This window comes from Anolis carolinensis, chromosome 6 (assembly GCF_035594765.1).
Source record: "Anolis carolinensis isolate JA03-04 chromosome 6, rAnoCar3.1.pri, whole genome shotgun sequence".
Classification (NCBI taxonomy): Eukaryota; Metazoa; Chordata; class Lepidosauria; order Squamata; family Dactyloidae; genus Anolis; species Anolis carolinensis.
In genome coordinates this window covers 91,115,921-91,140,929 of record NC_085846.1, presented here as the reverse complement: position 1 = coordinate 91,140,929, position 25,009 = coordinate 91,115,921, and the positions used below count along the sequence as shown (strand labels likewise).

Genomic DNA, 25,009 nt, shown 5'->3' with positions numbered 1-25,009 from the left:
TGAATATTGATCAGGCTTGATTAGGCTTTCCAAAGGGGGAGGAGGGGGGATCATGTGACTCATATGATAAATACGAAGGGAGCCATTCGCCAGAGGAGAGTTGCTTCGACCCACCCCGTCGGGGGAAATATAAAGTGGGTGCTGCTGCTCTCCTTCATTTCTCCAGGAAGCAGAGTCTCCCCGTTGCGGTAAGTGCGCTCAGTCTGAACTCCTCAAAGTCCAGAGCCAGGGAAAAGAGAGGAGAAGCAGCCAGACATCCATCCAACTCGCTCCTTTGCGCTTCTCGACGGGAGCCGCTTTCCGCCGCCCTTCTCTCACTTTCTTTCTCTGCTTCTCTCTTCCTCAGAAGCCCGGGGGCTGGAGTGCGAGTCTCCCTTCTCCTTCGGTTCTTTCTCCGCCCGGTTCCTCGACGGGCTTGCCATCACAGCGGCGGCGAAGATGAAATCCTTGCTGGTGTTCGCCGTCCTCTTCCTCGTCTCGGCGCAGGCTTTCGCGGAGGAGCTCGGGGACCCCGAGGAGCTGAGCTACTGGGCCGACTGGGCCGACGGGGAGCAGAACAAGGTGAGGGCGCTCCCTGGGTCAGCCGGGAACGGGGTCAGACAACGCTTGGGAAGCCGCAGACTCGGGTTTTTCCCCGCGGAAACTCTGATCAGCTTCTTCTCGCATTCTCAAGGAATCCCATTGAAGACCCCTCGAACCAATGGGCTTTACTTACCTCCGCGTTGGTCTATTTCAGGCATGGGCAAACTTCGGCCCTCCAGGTGTTTTGGACTGCAACTCCCACAATTCCTAACAGCCGGGAGGCTGTTAGGAATTGTGGGAGTTGCAGTCCAAAACACCTGGAGGGCCGAAGTTTGCCCATGCCTGGTCTATTTAGTCGGTCTTCTGTACTGAGATATTTGCGGTTTATTGCCTTCAGTACACCTTTAAAGTTTTAAAGGCAGACCAGAGTCATTGGATTTGTTGCCGGAAGCATTCTCTCCTGACGTTTCGCCCACATCTATGGCAGACATCCTCAAAGGTTTTGTTGGAAACTAGTCAAGTGGGGTTTATATATCTGTGGAATAATGTCCAGGATGGGAGAAATAACTTTTGTCTGTTTGAGGCAAATGTGAATGTTGCAGTTGCCCACATTGATTAGCATTGAATGGTCTTTCAGTTTCAAATCCTGGCTGCTTCCTTCCTGGGAGGTGTTGGGAGGTGTTCACTGGCCCTGATTGCTTCCTGCCTGGGATTCCCCTGTTTTCTGACTGTTGTTCTTTATATTACTGTCCTGACTTTAGAGTTTTTTAAAAACTGGTAACCAGGTTTTGTTCATTTTCATGGGCAAAATGAACATGACATTTGTCTACCAGTATTAAATGAACAAAATCTGGCTACCGGTATTTAAAAACTCTAAAATCAGGACAATAAAGAACAACACTCTGAAAACAGGAGAATTCCAGTTGTGAAAAATCAGAGCCAGCTTACACCTCCCAACAAAGGATTCCCTCAGGCAGGAAGCAGCCAGGCTTTGAAGTTGACAGTTCAATGCTAATCAAGGTGGCCAGTTGAAACATTCACAATTGCTTCCAACAGACAAAAGTTCTTTCTCCCACCCTGGACATTCCACAAGAGATCTAAACCCCACTTGCCTAGTTTCCAACAGACCTCACAACCTCTGAGGATGCTTCTGAAACTTGGCCATGAAGCCTGGAAAACTCACAGCAACCCTGTCATTGGATTATTCCTGGCACTGTGAAGAGAGATCAGGAATTGTGGTTTAAAAATCCTTCAGCCAGGGACAAGATTTTGAGTTTGAGCTCCATTCAGCGCCATGAGCAGGAAATCCCCAATAGCACCAGGGCTTCTGCTTTGCTTTCGAGTACCTCCAAATCATCTATTGACATAGTAGCCCTATGCATGTCTTAGGGTTTTCCTAGACAAGGAGTACTACAGGATTTGCTAGTTGCGTCCTCTGAAATATATAGCCCATATCATCTGGAATTCTAGTCAGGAATAATAGAATTCAAGCCATTGTCTAGTTACTGTTGTTGGTAGTTGAGAGATGGGGCTGATCATAAATCAGAGTTTCAGTGACTGTCTCAGATGGTGGGTTTAATAGACTGTACAGTTGGATGGTGTTGGCTTACTCTCTGGTCTAAGCCAAGAGTAAGATCACTTAGAGATCGATGAGTCTGAAAATGCTGTGTGCCTGGCCCAGGTCCCCATCTTTGAATAGGTCTATTCTAGAATAATTTCCATTTCTCATTGGAGACAACAACACTCTAGTCAATTTAACAGCTCTGATTTTCAGATCTCAAAGCCTGCATGTCAGTCCATACAATCAAGATTTTTTTTTCACACATCGCCTTCAGAGAAAGTGCGTAGGATAGTCTTGGTGAAGTGGATTGTACTCTGTTTAATGAGAGATATATGGGAAGAAGGGAGAGATATTGTCAACTCCCTTCGGAGAGATGAAAGCGGGATATAAAAATAAAGTTATTATTATTATTATTTCAAATATAAATGCACACATATTCACATACACATGAGTTTGTAATCATGAATAGCCATTGTAAATCCATTGGAGTGCAGCAGGATTTCACTTCCTAGAAAGTATGTTTAAAATCAGGCTGTGCAGATGCAGTTACGAAAATGGAAATGTTATTCCTGACTTCAAATATCTAAGGTCAAAACTCCACAGGTACATTCCTATAATCCTATACATATATAAGACTTAAAGCTACATAAACAAAGGATTGCAAAAGCAGAAGTGTAATCTTAGCCAAATCTTAGCACTTTCTCATTTGCCCAGCCGAAATTGACATTAGATGTAAAGGGAACTTCCAGTAGAGCTACTTTTCAGGAAGGGGAGGATCACTTGTTCTTCTTCATTCCCAGTAAATTATAGTGACTAGAAATGTTGGCACTTTCCATTGGAAAATCTCCTTCCATATTTTTCTGCAGCTTCTTCTGACTTTTTTCTTCTTTCCACCAAAGCAAGTAAAAGGTTAAAGAAGAAAAAGTAAGGAAACATACACAATGAATGGACTTGAACTAGGAGGTGTCCATCTTGAATCATCCCTAGTTGTCCAAAGGTGTTTGTGTTTATGTGCCTTCAAGTCACTTGTTGACTTATGGTGATCCCATGAATTTAACTGAGTTTTCTCGGCAAGGAATACTCAAAGGTAGTTTTGACAGTTCCTTCCTCTGAAATATAGCCTGCGGCACCGGGCTAGTCCAGAATGACCCTCCTTAGCTTTCAAGATTGGACAAGATCTGGTGCTGCCAGCCTGCCAGGGTTTGCTTCACACACTTAGAGAAAAGTGAAATAATGCACATTGCTATATAAAAGCTGCCCCATCTACCCTACTGAAGACTATCAATTCCACAATCTAAAAGTATTTGATCACCTAAGAAAATCATTGCCCACATTTGAGCTAGGGAGAAGAATACAGGGGATTTAGAAGGATCAAGGATCAAAAACTCACAACTTCTGAGGATGCCTGCCACAGATGTGGGGGGTTTTTTTTCCGTGTCAAGAGCAACCTGAGTTGCTTCTGGAGTAAGAGAATTGGCCATCTGCAAGGATGTTGCCCAGGGGACGCCCGGATGTTTTGATGTTTTACCATCCTTATGGGAGGCTTCTCTCATGTCCCCGCATGGAGCTGGAGCTGATAGAGGGAGCTCATCCACACTCTCCCTGGGTGGGATTCGAACCTGACAGCCTTCAGGTCAGCAACCCAACCTTCAAGTCACAAGGCTTTTATCCCCTAGGCCACTGGAGGCTCCTACAGATGTGGGTGAAATGTCAGGAGAGAATGCTTCTGAAACATGGCCCTACAGCCGGGAAAACATACAGCAACCCAGGATCTAGAGAGTTTATCAGAGCAACACAAGCCATACTGTAGGATAGTGTGAAGTTACTTTTTGAACTATGAATTGCAGAGGCTGTGCTTTCTAAGGGAATTCCAGGACAAATCTGAAAAAGTAATTTTTCTCAGGGTTGACTTTAGATCATATCCCCTCTCCCAGCTTTTTAAAAAGCATCAATGAGTCTCTTGTTTCTGGTCCAGTTGCTACCTTTGTACCAAGTGTGCAAAAGATGTCCAAGAAGACAAGCTTCCAACGTTATTTAAACAACCAGGGGCCTCTTGTTTGACATTTACATCAAATTCCCGTCTGCTTCAGGTCCAGAAGATGTTCTGCAGATTCCTTGTTATAACCAGGGCTGTCATTTCTCTCTGGCCCCCTTGCCTTGTTGGATATAGAGCCTCCCTTGCTCTGGCATCTTTATGGATGAGAAGCTGACAATGTCAAGCCCTCCGTCTATCAGCATGCTGGTAAACAACCATTCCCCCCTCCCCCTGCCGTTTCACATCAAAGATGCTCTTGAATTATAGTGCAGATTCTAATGGGATGAGAAATTGAGAGATTTCACCCGTGTTATGTGTATTCGATAGGAGATCTTTTATTTTGTTGTTGAAGGACAGACTAATTTCTCAATAAATACTCTGAGCGTTTAGAAAATAAAATATCTCACCTGATCAAGGTTGTACTGTGACTATTCTGCTAGGATAGGCTGGGCATTAATCTCTTTCTCTGTACTTTGATGATACTGTTTTAACTTTTTCCTGCCAATAAACCTTGAATTTACAGTTGTGTAGGGAATGAGAAAGGGGATTATGAGAGAAAGATTTGCCTGCTTTTCTTGTTCATTTTGGTTATCTTCAAAAAGTGAAATCTCATTTTGGCATGAGGAATTTTTACTAGCAAAATGGCATGAGATGACAGATTAATTTTTCCTCACTGTGTACATCATTGACCCTATCTTTTTCCCCATAAGAAGAAGGTTTTCTTAAAAATAAGATCTCTCCACAAATCTCCTTTATGTCATCTATATTTTCTCCCATCTGGATACAAATTAAGAATCAGAAAGGAACGGAATGTCATAGCAACTGAATGTCATCTGGAAGGGAGAACCTTGATATGACATGAGTGTTTTTTCATCACTCAGTTTCATGTCTTAATTAAGTTGATTTTACAGAATACTAAGCAAGATGATCTGCTTCTTTCTAGCCAATAAGTGCACCATTCCATAACTTATTGGCTTAATCTCCACCAACCTGGTAGGTACCCTCCATGATGGGAAACAACTTCCAATAAACCCACTCCACATGGTCAATAGCTGTGCTGGCCTGGGATGTTGGAAAATGTAGATTTACACATCTCAAAAATCCCTGCAAAGGTGGTCAAGGATGAGGTATATATAAAACTCACAAATGTGATGACTGTATATATAGCATTCAGAGAGAGAGAGAGATCTCAAGGTTCTGAAGAATAATGTACCAATTGAGCATACCTTATCTGAAATGCTTTGGGCCAGAAGTGGTCTGCATTTTGGATTTTTTCCATATACATAATGAAATATCTTCGAAATAGCACCCAAACTGAAACCTGAATTTTTATATGGAATCATAGAGTTGGAACAGACCTCGTGGGCCATCCAGTCCAATCCCCTACCAAGAAGCGGGACAATTTTATTCAAAGCACTCCTGACAGATGGTCATCCATCCTCTGCTTAAAAGCCTCCAAAGGAGGAGCCTCCACCACCACACTCTGGGACAAAGAGTTCCACTGCTGAACAGATCTCACAGTGAGGAAGTTCTTCCTAATGTTCAAGTGGAATCTCTTTACCTATAGTTTGAAGTCATTGTTCCGCATCCCAGTCTCCAAGTCAGCAGAAAACAAGCTTGCTCCCTCCTCCTTATGACTTCCCCTCACATCTTTATACATGGCCCTCATCACGTCTCCGCTCAGCCTTCTCTTCTGCAGGTTAAACATGCCCAGTTCTTTAAGCAGCTCCTCATAGGGCTTGTTTTCCAGACCCTTGATCATTTTAGTAGCCCTCCTCTGGACACTTTCCAGCTTTTCAACACCTCCCTTCCCCAGAATTGGTCACAGTATTCCATGTGTGGTCTGACCAAGGTGGAATAGAGGGATAGCACGACTTCCCTGGATCTAGACACTATACTCCTCTTTATGCAGGCCAAAATCCCATTAGCTTTTTTGCCACTGCATCACGTTGTTGGCTCATGTTTAACTTATTGTCCACGAGGACTCCAAGATCTTTTTCACACGTACTGCTGTCAAGCCAGGCGTATATATAAGGCTATATTTCATATATAAGGCTATATTTCATATAGCCTTATGTATATGCATCTTATATTTGGAATAATTTTGTCCATGAAACAGTTCAGAAAGCAAAGGTGTCCCTATCTCAACTCCACATGTGAACAGCTTTCAATTTTGTAGCATTTTGGAATTCAGAATTCCAGATAAGGGATGCTCAACCTGCATAAGAATTTAAAAGCTTGACACATATTGTTCTGTAGACCGTAAGGGCCTTTTTTCCTTAGTGATAGATTAATTATTAATTATATGAACAGGTACCCCTCTTATAAGCCAGCCTAGAGTGAACCATTTGCTGAAACAAAATCATCTTTCAACAGAGCATAGATTCTGAGTATTGGAAAAGATATGTACTAATTGTGAGAAAGCCCAGTTGAAAATAGAAATCAATTTGGCCACTTCTTATAAAAAAATCTAGAATTTTCAGATATACCCTTATTTTCCAGGCAAGTTCCCTACACAGCATCCCAATATCTGCAGGTAACAGAAATGCTTCAGCCACCCACTCTCGTGCTTTCAGGCATCAGTAAATGATATTATAATTTCTCTAATCAGAATTTTTTGTAGACTTTTCTCTGAGTAAATAAATGCCGGCTAAAAACATTGCACAATAGGGTTTCAGGACGTAAATGGGTGGGCTTTTAATACTGTGTAGTTTTACTGACTTGATTATTTGTTGTCTTTTATGGATTTGTTTAAATGGCTTTGAGTTTAGTTGCATTTTAGCCCATTTTTTACATCTTTATTTATGCCTTTGTGTGGTTTACTGTACTTGTTTTAATTTTGACATGCTGACTGGAGTCCCAGGTTTTGAAGGGAAAGCAAATTTGGTGTCGGGATCTTCTTGCATGGCAGAAGGTTGGACTAGATGGCTTTCTGAGTGCAGAGTATTTCACCATCCATGGCCCAGACTTGCTCTATTTGGATGTGCAAGCTTGTCTTCCTCTATAGTGTAGATGCACCTTACGCCTTTAGTATTTTAGTCAGTATTTAGGATTTTATTTTGGCATTTTAGTTTTAATTCCTGCTATTTATATAGTTTAATTTTTGATTATTTGGTTTTCATTTTGTGGTTTTATTTTCTTCTTTCTTCTTTCCCCTAAACATTTATTACTTTGTGAATTAGATTGTGTTAAAATTAATATTTTTTTAAAGAGATGACTGAGGCATATCACAGAGCCAAATACACAGCTGATGGACTTTTAGTAATGACGGCCTGTAGAATGAGACACCAAATAATGTACATGCTAATTTGTTTCTTAGGTTTTGGTATCATATTTATCATTGCCGCAAACAGAGTTCACTTTCTCTCTGCTTTATCTTCATAACAAAACTGTACTCTCACACTGAAGGATGAGAAAATGATCAAACCAAGATTTTCTTTGGTGAGGTGCATGATTCAGTAGGGATTTCATGTTCTGGACCAGCGTTTGCACCATTTATAGGCTTAGTACAAGAAATTATTTGAAACCAACCTTTTCTCCTGCTTAGAAACCTCTGTGCTCAGTCAATACAAATTAACAGGAATCTATGATGGTTTACTTGTGCTATGAAACCAACAATTATTGTTGCGAAGTTTGATGACTCTTGACATTTTTTAATGTGATGACATTTTAATATGTCACAGTGAATGAGGAATTCTTCATTGTCACCATCTTTCCTACTCCTCCTTTTTTATCAAAATCTAATAGATTAAAAAGATACAGGATAGGATTAAATAACACCTCTTCCGTTGCAATGACTCAAATTATGAGTCCGACCCACCTGTTTTACAATATCCAAAAAGCCAATTGCAGATTTCTGGTGAGAAGTGACAAAAGGGGCTGTTTACGATATATTGATCATTTTCTGATTCTGTATTTCGACTGCTCCCTCATTGTCTGCTTCTGATAGAGTAAAGAAGCTTTCAATTGCAGGAGTGGATTTACCTCTGAATTTGGATTTGGTGGAGAAATTATTTCCCTTCTGTAATGGGAAGGGGAGTTATCCCTTTCTAGAGATTATATAACAAAATCATCACGAAAACTGAGAAACATGAAATGTTTGTTGTGTGCCTTCAAGTCGTTTCTGACTAACGACAATCCAAAGGCAAACCTACCATGGAGTTTTCCTGGCAAGAATGGTTCAGAACGGGTCTGCTTTTGCTACCTTTGGAGGTCGAGAGAGTGTGACTTCCCAAGCCCCCCCCCCCCCTCAATGGGGTTTCTGTGGCAAAGGAGGGATTCGACTCTGGACTGCAGAGATGTAGGGTACGTCTAAACTGTAGAATTAATTAAATTTGACATCACTTTAACTGTCTTGGTGCAGTACTATAAAATCATGGCAGTTGTCATCTACAAGGTCTTTAGCCTTCTCTGCCCAAGACTGCTGGTGCTTCATCAAATTACAAATCCCAGGATTCCATAGTAGATGAAGTAGATGATGAAAAACTGCAATAATTCCACGGTGTAGATGTACCTGTAGTCATTCCACCATGCTGCCTGGATCGTGTCTGAAAGATTAGGTTAGAAATGTTTCCAGAATCTCCTTGTCATAATGAATACTGGTGGTACTTTCTAGGGCAGACGTGGGCAAACTTCAGCCCTCCCTTCAGTTGTTTTGGACTTCAACTCCCACAATTCCTAACAGCCTACTAGCTGTTAGGAATTGTGGAAGTTGCAGTCCAAAACACCTGGAGGATCAAAGTTTGCCCATGCCTGTTCTAGGGGATTCTGCGATACAAAAATAACTCTCCTAGGCTTACCTTGAGCATTCAAGTAATCACGTAATATTTCTGTTTCAGGAGGAGTTGCCTTTACCCTTTGAACACTTTCTGCAAAGGATTGCCAGGCGTCCCAGACCTCAGCAGTTCTATGGCTTAATGGGCAAACGAGATGCTGGTAGGAACCATTTTTAAGCTCACTTTCTTATTCTAGCAGGGCAGATCTCTGCAAAAAAATAATTTCTACTATCCTGTGATTGACATACACTGATATTAAACCAAAGTATGTTCCTGTTTAGCCACTGTGGAAGGAAGGCAACAGTGCCTTCTTTTGAGGCTGGGAGAGTGTGACTTGCTGAAGATCATGCAGTGGGTTGCTTGGTTGAGCGAGGATTTGAACCCTTATCTATAGAGGTCTAATACTCAAATCAATACACAATATAATATAGCTAATGTCAAAAATCTCCTTTGTAGAATGAGTACAGTAGAGTCTCATCCAACATAAACGGGCCGGCAGAACGTTGGATAAGCGAATATGTTGGATAATAAGGAGGGATTAAGGAAAAGCGTATTAAACATCAAATTAGGTTATGATTTTACAAATTAAGCACCAAAACATCATGTTATACAACAAATTTGGCAGAAAAAGTAATTCAATGCGCAGTAATGCTATGTAGTAATTACTGTATTTATGAATTTAGCACCAAAATATCACGATGTTTTTAAATCATTGACTACAAAAATGTGTTGGATAATCCAGAACGTTGGATAAGCGAGTGTTGGATAAGTGAGACTCTACTGTATAGTAAAAGAAGAAATTAGCTGTGCAAAGAGGTAAGTATTTAAAGAGCTCCTGTAAGACATACTGACCTATAATGCAAAGTGTTTGTGGCAATGAATTATTCCAAAATAGTGGGTTACTGTGAGTTTTTATATGACCACGTTCCAGCAGCATTCTTTCCTGACATTTCACCTGCATCTGTGGCTGGCATTTATTGCCATCTAACATTGTTGTAGAGTCACTAAATATATTTATTTTTTCATTTAAAAAAATCTTTACTCTGTTAGCAGTTGTTCAACTAATTTTTTCTTTTTTTGTTTTGTTTTGTTTTCTAGGATATGGCTCTCTCTCCCATAAAAGTAAGTTAAACTGGTTTTTATTAGATATAAGCTGATTTCTCCCCCTAATTTTCCTATAATTAATCACTTTCAGTGCTACGTAGATGTAAGATGGCTACTGTATGTTTAATTTTTAAATATAATGACCCCAATTTGGTGACCATATGGAAATTCTGATGTGCTCTGAATGAACAAGATCTACCCAGTAGTTCTATTTGGAAAATCCTCCAACACTATAAAATGACCCATGCATGCCATAGCCCTAGTCCAGAGTATCTTAAAACTGCTATAATAGCCACTGAATACACTGGGACTTACTTTTCAAAAGAATATGCATGGCATTGGTCTGCTTTTCCACTATGACTAATGGTTGGTCTCTCCCATTGAGAGTCGGGGCTTTTTCTGTTGTGGTCCCATGTTTCTGGAACATTCTTTTGTGAGAGATATACATGACACACACACACCAACTATTTTATGCATCTTTTAAATACTTGAATGTTCCTGTCTCCTTTTATTTTATGCTGAGCGGCATCCCATTTTTACAGTTGATGGTTTTAGCTGTCACTGATTTTTTTTAAAATTATCTTGGAAATATATTTTGATATCAATGTTTCTGTGAAGTTTATTTTTAAAATACAGTTGTTAAATTCTGTGAAGTAGAGAAGAGTTTGTTCCCAACTTGCAAAAAGGGATATAAAACATTTTAAGCACACACACAGAAAAAGTATAGAATTGCATTTGTAGACATGGTGAAAGCAATGATAATTAGCATTGCTTTCACAGCTGCCTTGTGTCTCAATTGAGATAAAAGAGGGAGAACAACAACAACAAATAACAATAGCATGAATTTGTTTCAGTGAGATTTAGTAAATAATTCTATGCACCCTCATAGAATATATTTTGCCATCTCAGTGAGGCTTACTTCGGAGTAAAGATGTGCAGGATTGTTGTTTGTCACTACTGGTTGTAGACCATTAAAGTAGTGGTAGGCATCCTTTGACCTTGTAGATATTTGTAACACCAACTTCCATAATCCCTGATCCTTGCTATGCTGAATGAGGCTGATGAGAGTGGTAAATCAAAACATCTAAAGGGTTTCCCAGCACTGGGATGGATACAGATGTGTCCATATGGCTCATTGCATCATGATCATATTGTGCAAGTAATCACAGTACTAGCTATTGATACTTACCAATATCAGTAGAATTTTCTTCAGAAGTACTACATAGCCCTAAAACTAAAGCACCATAAAGTTAGGACCAATCACAAAACCATATTACTTAAAACTTCTTTGAACATGTAGGTTTTCTAATAGTTCAGTATACACAAGGTTTGTTTCATGCACAAAACTATTAAAAGTGTATAAAATTTACCCTCAAACTAGGTGTAGAAGGTATATATGAAACATAAATTAATGTCCTGTTTTGACTTGGATCTCATCTCCAAGATATTTCATTAAGTATATGCAAAAAGTCCTAATCTACGTTGGGTCCCATGCATTTTAAAGAAGGGATACTCTCACCCTGTATTTAAAACATGAAGTTCGTTTATGAAATGATATAAATAGCCAAAGTTGCAAGTTAATTTGCACCCTGTTCCAGACAACCAGCTTTGGAAGTAGGGGGTCCCTCTCAACAACTGTACCTACTTAAGGTTGGAAAAGTCTGTACCTTCCCCTTGCTCCAAGTTCTGCCCTACCTTTCTACTGAAATATGGCACCTTCTTCTGCCATAAGCATTTCAAAGTGATACAGCACAATAAGCTCACTGTGAACGTTCACTGGCCACTGACTGTAAGCTAGCTGTGTGTGACTGTACATAGTAATGATAGTAGCAACCGTCATGGAAAACAGCATTTTGCTCTGGTCAGCTGCACAGTGTTTTATTACCCCATCTTAGTAACCAAGCCATGTCAAACTTAAAAGAGACCACGTTACAGACAGAAAGACAGCATGGTGCACAGCAAATCCTACAATTACTATCATCTGTTTTCATGCACTTACAGCAGCAAAGCCCAGGCAGCATATGTATCAGCCCAGTAGAAAAAGGCAGAGGGTAGAAAGGGAGACAGATGGCAAGAGACTTGGGATGAAGAAAGAGAACCAGGCATTAAGCAAACCCATTGCTACTGTGACATCCTGTCTTTTGCCTTAAGCAGCAAAATGTCTTAGGCTAGTTCTGTGATGGGAGAAAATTAACCACTCACAAATAGAATAATTGGTTTTTATGTGGTTTAAAATGGTATTATTTATTATATCCTTCCCTGAGATCTTCATCTGGAATTCTCTGAGGCAGTTACAAATGTGTAAACATCTTAGTTATGTAACTCTAGTGTCTCCCAGGCTGATCTCCACTTCTTCAGTTACAAGGTAGCAAATGCTATGAGTGACAGGGCTCTCTCTGTTCCTGTGAAGCAACTGACATTTCCATCCCAAATCCCATCAGGAATCTCTTGATGTATTAGACAGGAGGCAGGGTCCCTGTTGCAATAGAGACTGCTTACAAGACATTGGATAGAAACGTCAGTCAGTTGCTTCACAGTCAACAGGGAACAGAACTCTGTTGCTCACAGTGGCTGCTGCGCAGTAAGTGAGGATTGGGGGGCTTTCATGGTCCCTATTTGCTTCTAAACTAATGAATAGAGATCTTGAATACAAACCAGCCATAGATGCATAAATCCTGCCTTTGTGATTGACTTAGGGAATTCTGGAACACATTTCTAAAGTGGGATATAAACACTGAAATGTGTAATACATACATTTATGGTTGATGTTTAGGAATAATGGGAACAAGGGGGATTGTAGTCTAAAATGTTTAGAGGGCGACTGTTTCCTCCATCTGCTTATTTCTCAATGCACATGGACTGAAGTAGTATACCGCTAAAATGCAAAGTGATTTGGTGAAGAGAAAGCCATGTTGTCTTCATTGGCTGTCTGGTGTTAAACCACAAGTAAAATATTGGCCTGAACATTTCCACTAGGAGTGAATGAGGGAACCTACTGGGCAAAGGAGATCAATGTGTGTGTATCTGAGCACTTGTACTTACAAGGATGACTGTGTTGGGACTACTGGCAATGGGTATAAAATAAATATGAAAATTAAGACTCAAGAAAATCTAAGATGGAAGGAAGAGAAGGAAGGAAGACGTGATCCCAAGTAGATACAGTGCCATTGCCTGAGAAATGGTGGCTTCCATGTCAGTGGGATGATGAATCCATACCAAGATTTAGTTTGAACTTTAAATGAGCTACCCAAGGCTCTGAACCCTGTTTACACAAGTTCAATACCTTGGACAACTCCTTTAAATTTCAGACTGAAACTGAAATCCAAAGCAGATTTACAAACCCACATGCATAGAATCCACCAGCTGCTTCTATTGCCACTGAAAGACAGCAGAGCAACTTAAAATCCCTAAGGATTCGCAATAATGTTCCCAGAGTACAGATCAGAGCTATTAGAGAAGCATGAGGGTGCTTTCATCCTTATTTGTACAGATTGAGCATCTCTCTTCTGGAATTTTGAAATATTCCAAAATCCAAAATTGCCCACATGGAGGCCAGAAAGACAAACATCTTTGATTTCTGATGGCTTAATATACACACATTTTTGTGTTTTATGTTCAAAATTATGTAAAATATTGTAAAAAAAATGACCTGTAGGCTATGGGTATAAGGTATATATGAAACAAAAATGAATTTTGTGTTCAGATCTTGGTCTGATTTCCAATATATTTGTGTATGTTTTTATATTTCCAATATGTTCCTATACGTAAATATGGGTGTTCAGAAATCCAAAGCACTTTCCGTCCCAAATGTTTCAGACAAGGGACACTCAGCCTGCACTAAGATCAAGGTGTTACCTTTAATATTCAGATATTTCTAGGATCAGTTTCTAGTGTGTATTCATTTTGAAAGCACATTGCCACTTTTAAAAAGCCATATTTCAAATGTATTTAAACACCCACAATATATTTTTCAGGACATAAAACAGATTCATTTGTTGGACTCATGGGCAAAAGATCTTTAAATTCTGGTATGTATAAACTACAGCGAAATCTAAAAGCACACTACCTTTTATCTCCTATTTTCATATATATACACATGCACACAATTTTGAGACCATCCAGCTTACCATATAAAGGGGGGTAGCTATGAAGTTTGTGAGACCCCCAATTTCCAATGTGGCCACTAGCAGAGTGATGAGGTATTTGGAATAATAATAATAATAATAATAATAATAATAATAATAATAATAATAACAACAACAACAACAACAACAAAACTTTATTTATATCCTACCAGTTAATGCACGTGTTCTCAAGCCTTACTGGGAAGAGGTGGAGGAGGGAGAATTTGTACTTTTATGCAAGGTTGTTGTATTATTTGAACTTCTATATTGCCCCAGATGAGTTTATTAAAGTTAAGGGATGGTATTAACTCTTGTTAGAAAAGGCATAATCCCCTACTCTGTGGTGAAAGATCTCTTTGAATCTCTAGGTAGGAAAATGGCAGTCATAGCCAAAAGTGATTGACACCCCACCCTCACCCCGAAATGGCATGGGGACTTCTCTCTCTCCATGGAATAATCCTTGACTGTTCACATCAAAATCCATAATTTTGGCCCCTGAAACAGCCCTCAACTTATATGTAAGGTTGACTTATACATGAGTATACAGTGTTCCCTCACTTATTGTGGGGGTTACGTTCCAGGACCACCCGCAATAAGTGAAAATCCACGAAGTAGGGACACTATATTTATTTTAATATATATACATTATTTTAGTAGTTATACACTATTTTAAGTCTTTAACCACCAATTGTGTGTTGATAAACTGCCTCCTTCTCCTCCCGTTGCCGCTTGGGTTCCTTTTCTCCCTTCGGCTTCTCCTTCCTCCCTTCCTTAGCCTGTAAATTGTAATTTTTTATGATTTCTAATATTCTTTTAGAGTTTATTGAAAAACCGTGAAACAGCGAATCCGCAAAAAGTGAACCGCAAAATAGTGAGGGAACACTGTATACACTACAAATTAGGATTTGATTTAGATGAATAGCTAATGAAATAAATAAAATGTAAGTCCCACCCTTCCCCATAAGCATTGGCTCTATCAGAGATGATGGGAGTTGTAATCCAACAGCACATGGCAGGACACATTCTGCCCCTCCACATACACACACTTTAGGTATTGTCAAAATCCTAGAACATCCAGTTTGATGGTAGATTCCTCATCTCACAGTGGTTCCTTTATTCCATTTCCCTTCCTTTTCCTCAACAAGTGCAATCATTTTTTTTCTTGGCTGGTACCTTCTCTACATTCACTACCAACCTTTATCTCTGTTCTTAAACTTAATCTCCCATCAAGCTGCTGTTCTACTCTTGCTACTTGGTGTATGTGTTTGTTTGTTTGTGTGTGTGTGTGTCTATTGAAATCATTTCCTACCCAAGGGTTTTCATGGCAAGATTTATGTGGCTTTGCCATTATCTCCGTGTAAGACTGAGAGCGTGTGACTTATTTGTGGTCACCTAGTGGGTTTCCATGACCAAACAAGGATTTGGACCCTGTTCTCCCAGTGTCTTACTTCATCAGTCTAATCATTACACTGACTCTTGTTGCTTCTTCATTCAAACTTAACTGAACATTGAAAATATAGTAACTAACTGGCAACTGCCAGTCCATCCATAAGATCTATATTTAGCTAATAGAAAAAATATGTATGTGATTTAACTGTGTTTTGAAAGACTCTTGACAGATTTTTTAAAGGAATGTTCTTTTCTATTTCCTTAAGTGTATTAGGGTGCCAAATCCTCCAGTGGCATTTATAATTGTTTAAGCATGCCTTGTAAACTATTTGCTGAAATTTTAATGTTCAGTTACATTATTTTCCACACTGCTGTGCTCATAGCACCAATATTATGTCTGTATCCTATTTAGTTTTACAAATTGCTATGAATTATGAGCAATTGAGCAGAGAGAAATAACCATTAAATGTTGGTGGACTCATAAATACCAATTGAGAGTTTCAAGCTTGAATTGAGATTTGGCTTCTCAATATGAAAATACAAGAAGTGCAAATAACTGGAGTTTTACAATGTGATTCTTATTTCAAAATTGTTGCAATTGATAAAATAATTCCAGCCTTTTTCTTAAAGTGAGCATGAATAATAGAGATACATTCTCTTTTTAGATCCTGAACTTATTCAAGCCTGAAATGTTAAGATCTAGTGTCATTTGGATACTGAGCCCATTCCAAGAGTCAGTCCAAACATAATGAAGTTATCCAAGGTGCTAGCCCTATTTTAGGCTGAGGATTCAACCTGTTTGATAGTTTAGTTCAGACTATAATCCAAGGAATCAACCAAGCACTGTGGTTGATCCAACAACCTGATGGTGGTTTGCTGACCTCGGAGCAGGTATAGTGGGTGCCTCCAATAGTAAGAGGCAGTTAATAATTTCTAGGCTGGTAGTCTAAACATTAAAGAAGGTACCCAACATGTTTCTCTCAGGCTCCCTTTTTGCAATTGATGGGAAGAAGTATTCCATATTTCAAGATGGACCTTGCATGGATCTGCTATGATAGATGGAGCATCTAATGGCAAAGCAACCCAGTACATGGCAGAAAAATGTGGTGGAAACACCACATGACAATGACGTTGAGAAAGCTAGCAGTCCAATGCTTTGCATGTTTAGTCAGAAGGAAGCCTTACCTTGTGCAGTGGAATTTACTCTTATTCAGGTGTGCACAGGATCATGGGCCACAGAGGCTATTGTAGAATATGGTTGGGACACTAGTGCACAGCTAGGAAAAAAGACAAAATCTGGTTTAGATTTACAAAAACATGCATGCGCTATTGTATATGTGCAGATGCACATTTAGAGCATGTGATTTAAATTGGCATAGTGTGTTAAAGCGCTGACCTGCTGAACTTGTGGACCAAAAGGTCCCAGGTTCAAATCCCGGTAGTGGAATTTGTTAGCCCCAGCTCCTGCCAACCTAGCAGTTCAAAAACATGCAAACGTGAGTAGATCAATAGGTACCACTCCGGTGGGAAGGTAACGGCGCTCCATGCAGTCATGCTGGCCACATGACCTTGGAGGTGTCTACGGACAACAACAGCTCTTTGGCTTAGAAATGGAGATGAGCACCAACCCCCAGAGTTGGTCACGACTGGACCATCAGGGGAAAACCTTTACCTTTACCTTTACCTTATAATATATCTTATATTTTGTCGAATGCTGGTAAGTGTGAGTAGATCAATAGGTCCCATTCCGGTGGGAAGATAACGGCACTTCATGCAGTCATGCTGGCCACATGACCTTGGAGGTGTCTATGGGCAACGCCGGTTCTTCAGCTTAGAAATGGCATCAACCCCCAGAATTGGACACAACTAGATTTAATGTCAGGAGGAAACCTTTACCCTATAAAAATCTTATATTTTGACGGATGTTGGTAAGTGAAACCACGGATACCAATCCTGTTAGTATGTGGTTATAGATATCCTGTATGACATTCTGCTCATGTTGGGTGGAAGAAATCCTGTAAGTCGTGATTCAAAATAGTGGCTTTTCCATGCTTTGCCCCTAACTAAACCTACTGTCCCAGTCAACCTCTGTATGTACAGCATAGACACTATCTTTTGCTTTGTAAAAACAGCAGCTGTTGGCTGGTTCTGTATCAGTGGGTGATGGACCTACTCTTTGTTATACTCTTATCCAAAGTACTGAACCCTATCCCCTAAATAGGTTCAGCATCTCAGATAATTTGAAATAGAATCTGGAACATGTTCACGACCACCACAAGCCACCAGCACCACCAGTGGAAAACATTTTGGCCTAGCAGTGTTAACTATAATACTGTTAATTGCATTCTAACTATTCAGATCACCAGATAAGAGGTAATGGGAAGTTAGAGCTCTGAAAGAGGAAACAGATTCTTGTTAATACCTCTTGTTTTATAAAATGTAAAAAAAAAGTGTCAGTGAATTTTGACAGGAGTTAATAAACCTAGAAGGACCCACACAGGGATTAACTGCTATTCGAACATCCCTGGGTACAGTAACTGTAGGACTCATTTACAGAGAAACGAATACAGCGAGGAATTGCACACTGAAAAGGCAGAGTTGGGATTTATTAACACAGCTTGAAATCCTGAATAGATTACAGAGACACAAAACACAAGGCATAACAGGTTTCACACTAGGGGAGACAAATAGACAAGGCAAATGTTCATGGCTGCAGTGCAGAAAATCAAGATAGTTGTGTCAAACATTTTTTAATGGACCGCAGTAATGAGTTATATTGTTCAGACCAGAGATTGTGAAATGTTGAGATGCGCCATCATCAAAAATAAAAGAAATGATCCCCATGGAGGAGAAATCATGTAGACTTACCTAGGAATAGATCAGGCGTTTGTCTGTATGTAATGTTGCACTTTCAGAAACCCTAATCTTTTCCTGGTGGCGCAGCGGGTTAAACTGCTGAGCTGCTGAACTTGCTAACCGAAAGATCAGCAGTTTGAATCCGGGGACAGGGTGAGCTCCTGCTGTTAGCACTAGCTTCTGTCAACCTAGCAGTTCGAAAACATGCAATTGTGGATAGATCAATAGGTACTGCTCCTGCGGGAAGGTAACAGCACTCCATGCAGTTATGTCAGCCACATGAGCTTGGAGGCGTCTATGGACAATGCTGGCTCTTTACACAATAGGAGTTGAGCAGGCAATAAATTGCAGGCTTAAGAAAACAGAGTTTAGGGAAATTATGATTTTAGAGCAATGAACATGGTCATAGTTTGAGGCAATATAGTAATAACTTGAGTCCTCCTCTTTGAAGCAACTGAGAACAAGAAAATGTTGTTATCAGTGTGATATTTGAAACTAACTTTCTGTAGGTTGTACCCACGCAGATCTTTCCACCACTCCCAATAGGACTTTGTTTCTGTATTCCTCACCATCTTCCAGACACTCTTCAATTTGTCAATACGTGACACATGACACCTAGAACCTTTCACAGTAATACGTGACACCTAGAACCTTTCACAGTATTCCAAATATAACTTGAGCTCAGTTGCTTTTAAAAAGTAATGTATTCTTGTTACTTGTTTTAGTTTTTGAAAAGTAATTTGCTGATGTTTCTTATTGCAATGTTTTGAGAAGTGGCTTGGTCATTTCGTTATTCGTTGTGTTTTAATAGCTTTCCATTTTATAGAAACTAAGGCTAAGACAACAGCGTAAAACATGGATGCTTTATTATTATCATATATTAATAGTGCCATCAAGTGTACGTGTTGGTTTATGCCAAATTGTCTCTAAAATACCCCTTTAAAAAGTACCATACATACTCGAGTATAAGTCGACCCGAATATAAGCTGAGACACCTAATTTTACCACAAAAAACTGGGAAAACTTATTGACTCAAGTATAAGATGGGGATGGGAAATACAGCAGCTACTGGTAAATTTCAAAAATAAAATAGATACCAATAAAATTACATTAATTGAAGCATCAATAGGTTAAATGTTTTTTGAATATACATAATACTGTAATTTAAGATAATAATAAGACTTTAATAAGATAAGACTGTCCAACTCTGATTAGCTATACTCGAATATAAGCCCAAATATAAGCCGGCCAGGACCCTCACTCGAGTATAAGCCGAGGGGGATTTTTCAGCCCTAAAAAAGGCTGAAAAACTCTGCTTATTCTCGAGTATATACAGTAACTTTAAAGGCACAATAGATTACAGTCCCCGAGTTACAAACATCCGACTTTCATATCACTCATAGTTAGGAATAGGGATGAGACAACAGGAAGTGAGAGAAATATATTTCTTGCAAGGGAAATTCACTCCTGGAAGAGTTATCATGGGGAAAAATTGTTTCCCCTGAAGCTTTCTTACCAATCCTTGTTTCCGTTACAAGCCATTTTTTTTCAATATCCAATTATCACAGGGACAAAAAGAGAGGAGAAACGTTCTGAACAGGGGCACAGACAAGAGAACAAACACCACAGGGGTGTTAACCCTTCCCTGTGCTATCCAAAGTTATATATTTGGTTGGAGTTACACTGAAAAAATGTACCTTTTCTGACTTACAAACAAATTTAACTTTTTTTTTCCATGTCAGGAGAAACTTGAGAAACTGCAAGTCGCTTCTGGTGTGAGAGAATTAGCCATCTGCAAGGACGTTGCCCAGGGGATTCCCGGATGTTTGATGTTTTACCATCCTTATTGAAGGCTTCTCTCATGTCCCCGCATGGGGAGCTGGAGCTGATAGAGGGAGCTCACCCCACTCTCCCCAGACCTGTTGGTTGGCAATCCTGCTGGTACAAGGGTTTAGCCCATGTGCCACCGGGGTCTCTATACAAATGTAATTTAAGAACAAATCTACAGACACTATCTTGTTCGTAACTTGGGGGATGCATCTACATTACTATTTACAACAATAAAGTGACTTGATTCCTATTCATTTTAATATTTCAAAAATGTAGATTTGTTGCACCATTAGTACAAAAAAAAGAAGGAACTAACTGGAGTTAATGACTTTACTTATCATCACTAATTCCAAGCTTTAAATGAAGTCTGACCACAAGAATATAGTGAATTATACAAGCTGGATGTTTTTAATTCAGGGACTGCCTGTAATCTATTTAGCCTTTAAAGTTACTTTTTAAAGGGGCATTTTAGAGACAGTGTCATGAACCACCACGTATGTTTTTCAGGTAGTCTGCCACGATGCATACTCATATGTTCTTGATATTCAGTTAAACTGTCACCTTTTTATTCTCCTTGCAGGGTCTTCTGAATGGAACACAGCACAAATGTATGAAAGGAGACGTAAATGAGACATTCCTGCCATTATTTGTTGAAATTTGTTTGTGGCCAAATTAAATTAGTGTAATATAAAATAGCCATTGTAAGGAATAATTATTTATTAATTACTTGTCTTTTTTGTTTTTGTTTTTTTAGCTGTATATTTAATAAAATAATGTTTTCATATTGCGATAGTAATACACGCAGCCAGTATGCAGGTATGTGGTGGATTGTAATTGGAAAGTTCCTTCTGGAAGATTGAAATCAGTTGTGTTTCACAACAAAGCACATTATTTGATCTGTTTTGTGAAAGAGATGTTCACCAAATGTTAACAAAGTGGTAGAGACATTTTAAAATCTTTTGTTAATTTATAGCAAATTGTATCAGCTTCACTTACCAACTCCAAGGTGATCAGGTGTCTAGTGCCTCAAATTGTGTTCATAGCAAAAAAAATATAATAATAATGTACTGTAATTTCAGTAGCCAAAATATATTTGTATCATTGCAGCATGGGTTTTTTTGTGCCTACATATATAGATATATTTTAAAAAATGAAATCTAAATGTGAATCTGGAAGTCTTCATTTCATTGCCTGGCTTTTTACAACAGTTGACGGGTTGAATAAATGTTTTAAAAAAAATGACTCTGGGGATTTGGCAAGATACATCCTCTGAACTAATGCAATTATTTTAAACAGAAAAGGCATTGGGTATAAAATACATGCACATATACACTCATAAACTGAAAGGCACAAGTATAAGGACGGGGCTGGTGAACAGCCAATCAAGAACTATCCATTGAGTAATATTCATTAAACTAGCGTCTTTAAATTTGAACTTGAATTGGTCTTGAAAGCCACAAAGTCCCCACTGCTTGAAGTCACTTTAGATCAGTAGTTCTCAACCTGTGGATCCCCGGATGTTTTGGTCTTCAACTCCCAGAAATCCTAACAGCTGGTTAACTGGCTGGGATTTCTGGGAGTTGTAGGCCAAAATACCTGGGGACCCACAGGTTGAGAACCATTGCTTTAGATTATCTTAGGCAGGCATGGGCAAACATACAACATATATAGACAGAGACAAAGGTAATTTAACATTCCAGCTTCCAGCTTCATGAGGTATGCTTGATTCCAGCCACAGGGGAAGCTGCCACTTCACCATCCACTTGTGACACTGAGTCCTTGATGGAGTACTTCCTCATTCTTCTGTGGTGTTGTAAATTAGTTAAATTAGCCTCCCTGCATAAAGCGGTATCTAAATTTGCTACTCGACAGATGCAACTGTTTTTCGGGCTGCATAGGTCAACAGCAAGCTAGACTATTTAATGGTCGGAAGCTCACTCCGACCAGGGCTGGTGGCAAACACATGACCTCTCGGTCAGTAGTGATTTATTGCAGCTGGCTACTAACCAGCTGTGCCAATGCCTGTCATTTGCTATCGCATTCAGTTTTACCCAGTAGTTATATGCCCTAATTTTGGATAAACCATCAACTGTATATACTCTCAGTTCTCCTCTTACTGTGGCTGCTGGGGTTAGTAAATTGGTATAGAACATGCATAGGCAAACTTCGGCCCTCCTGGTGTTTTGGACTTCCACTCCCGCAATTCCCAACAGCCGGTAAACTGGCTGGGATTTCTGGGAGTTGGAGTCCAAAACACCTGGAGGGCTGAAGTTTGCCCATACCTTGTCTAAAATATGAGTCTTGATATTTTGCTTCTCAGACCTGTGGCCTGCATTCCAATCTATTAAGTTCTTACCCAGCTTTAAATGGTAGTCCAAGCAGAAAAGCATTCCTTCCGACCACAAACTGTCTTCTACCTTCTGTCCTACCCACCTGTAGCCCATATCTGTGATTGCAATGGCATTGGCAGTGGATTCCTTCTCCCATCTGTCTTTTGTGCATGGATCCAAAGCTTAGAAACATAACTTTTGAGAACTACAACTACCAGAACTAAGTAGCCGGCAAGCACAGTGACTGAATAAGTGAGTGTTGTGACCCTTAAAAATAATATTTCTAACCAATCCATACATCACTCTTAATATCTGGAATGAACCTATCCATCAATGCCATTTGATATGCAGGTTTAGAGAGATTGGGGATTGAATAATGAAACCCTATTGTGAGACACATACTCCCAACGGTGTCATTGCCCACAAAGAGATTTCAAATGTCCAACACTTTTCTATTTGGGATTCCATTTCTATTATGGAGGCCAGAAAGGTTCGCCTCTTAACAGCTTTGTTCCTCCTAAAAATTCAGGATGCATGAGAGAAGCAATTGTTGAGCCATTGACTCCTGGCCTGAGAATAATAAGCAGGCTAACCATTTGCAGCTAGTGTTAGTGAGGAGAATCCAAATCAAAATGCCTTTATAAGAAACTGGCCAGTTATAAATGCTTTGAAATTGAGAATATGTCATTTTGAGCGATTTGAGATATCATTGATTTTTGACGAGGCTGCCTAGCTTAGGACAGCATCCTTAAATCTAGCAATAATACCCATAAACAACTGTGAATCAATCTCATTCCTTTTGTAATGCAAACATTTCTTGCTTGTATTAGAAGCAAGAAATGTTTGCATTACAAAAGGAATGAGATTGATTCACAGTTGTTTATGGGTATTATTGCTAGATTTAAGGATGCTGTCCTAAGCTAGGCAGCCTCGTCAAAAATCAATGATATCTCAAATCGCTCAAAATGACATATTCTCAATTTCAAAGCATTTATAACTGGCCAGTTTCTTATAAAGGCAAATATATTGCACCAAGGAAATTTGCCACATGACTTCCTCCTGCCTTCACAAACAACTGAAGTCTACATTTCTTCGACCACTGTGAAAACAATGAGCAGACCTTGTCCTTCAGAGAAAATCAGCTATATTTATTTTAAAAATTCTTAGCTTTGAATTAATGGATTTTTCCATATATAATTCAGGACCAGCTGAAATTTCTCAACTTGGGTCTTTTCTAGGAGCAATAGTAAATTGTAGTCCTGGGGCCTAGAATACCATTTGGTTCCTTTAAAAAAATAAAATCCTTCGGAACTTCACACATTTATTCTGAAAGATGACAGAATCTGAAATTAAAACATTATTATTAGAGACTCATAATGAAAAGTATTACAATACAACTTAAAATATACAATATACTAATATTAAAACGAGATTAAACATCATTAATATTAAAATATTAAAAGCATATAAAACCACAGCACCCTCTGGCTTAAACACCTTCATGTTTAAATGCCTGTCTGAATAAAAAGGTTTTAGCCTGCTGCTGGAAGGACATCAGGGAAGGGGTCATTTGTATAGAGCTGAAGCTGTTTGATATCATTTTAACTGCCATAGCTCTGTGCCTGAGCTATTAGAAGAGAATGATGCTGGAGGAAAAAGAAGGAAAAAGGAAAAGGGGCTGACCAAGGGCAAGATGGGTGGATGGTATCCTTGAAGCGACTGGCTTGACCTTGAGGGAGCTGGGGATGGCGATGGACTGGTCCATGAGGTCATGAAGAGTCGGAAGTGAATGAACGAATAAACAACAAAGCTCTGTGCCATGGAATCATGGCAGTGGTAGTCTTCTCTGCCAAAGAGTGCTGGTGCATCACCAGACTAGATTCTACAGCCTTGAACCATGGCAGCCAAACTGATTTCAATGTACATTAATTCTACAGTTTAGATGCACTCAGGGTCCCCATCCATAATAGGTGTCTGGAAAGCAGGTACAATAGGGTGCTCTTCGTCTTGGCAATAGCTCAGCTATTATGTTTGGTTAGTATAGGTTTTTATTCATACTGTTTTTGAAAAGCATTTTCAATATTTCTCCATAAATTCATAATATCATAGAATTAGAAGAGATTCCAGAGATCATCTTGTCCGGCCCCCAGCCACTATAAGAATCTGCTGCTAAAGTGTCCTTGACCAATGGCTATTTAATCTCTGTTTAAAAACCTGCAATGAACGGGAGTCTTCCACCTTCTGAGGCAGTCTATTCTTCAACAGTTCTGACTGCCAGGAAACTCATCCTTAAGTTTAATTGAACTTTTAATTGTTACTTTTAATTTGAATCAACTGGCTTAGATTCTATTCTCTGGGGCAAAAGAAAACAGGATCATTTCATCTTCCAAAAGATAGCTTTCCAGATATGTTAAGATGGCTATACTATTCCATCCCAATAAAACTACTTCCCATCTATGGGCTGCTGAAATTTGGTGGTATAA

At 39.4% G+C, this 25,009-nt stretch overlaps 1 protein-coding gene across 3 annotated transcripts; it reads left to right on the top strand.

Moving 5' to 3' along the window:
• tac1 (tachykinin precursor 1) lies at positions 1-21,438 on the top strand. Of its 3 annotated transcripts, none has more exons than XM_003222123.4 (6): positions 1-188; positions 350-561; positions 8,957-9,053; positions 9,992-10,015; positions 13,972-14,025; positions 20,777-21,438. In XM_003222123.4, the coding sequence occupies exons 2-6, from the start codon at positions 439-441 to the stop codon at positions 20,824-20,826; spliced, it is 348 nt and encodes a 115-aa protein (XP_003222171.2). In that variant the 5' UTR covers positions 1-188; positions 350-438; the 3' UTR covers positions 20,827-21,438. The 3 variants fall into 3 exon arrangements, with proteins under 3 accessions (XP_003222171.2, XP_008110766.2, XP_008110767.2); XM_008112559.3 differs by having other exon boundaries at positions 9-188; positions 347-561; XM_008112560.3 differs by lacking the exon at positions 13,972-14,025 and having other exon boundaries at positions 29-188; positions 347-561.
• Positions 21,439-25,009: the final 3,571 nt, after the last annotated feature.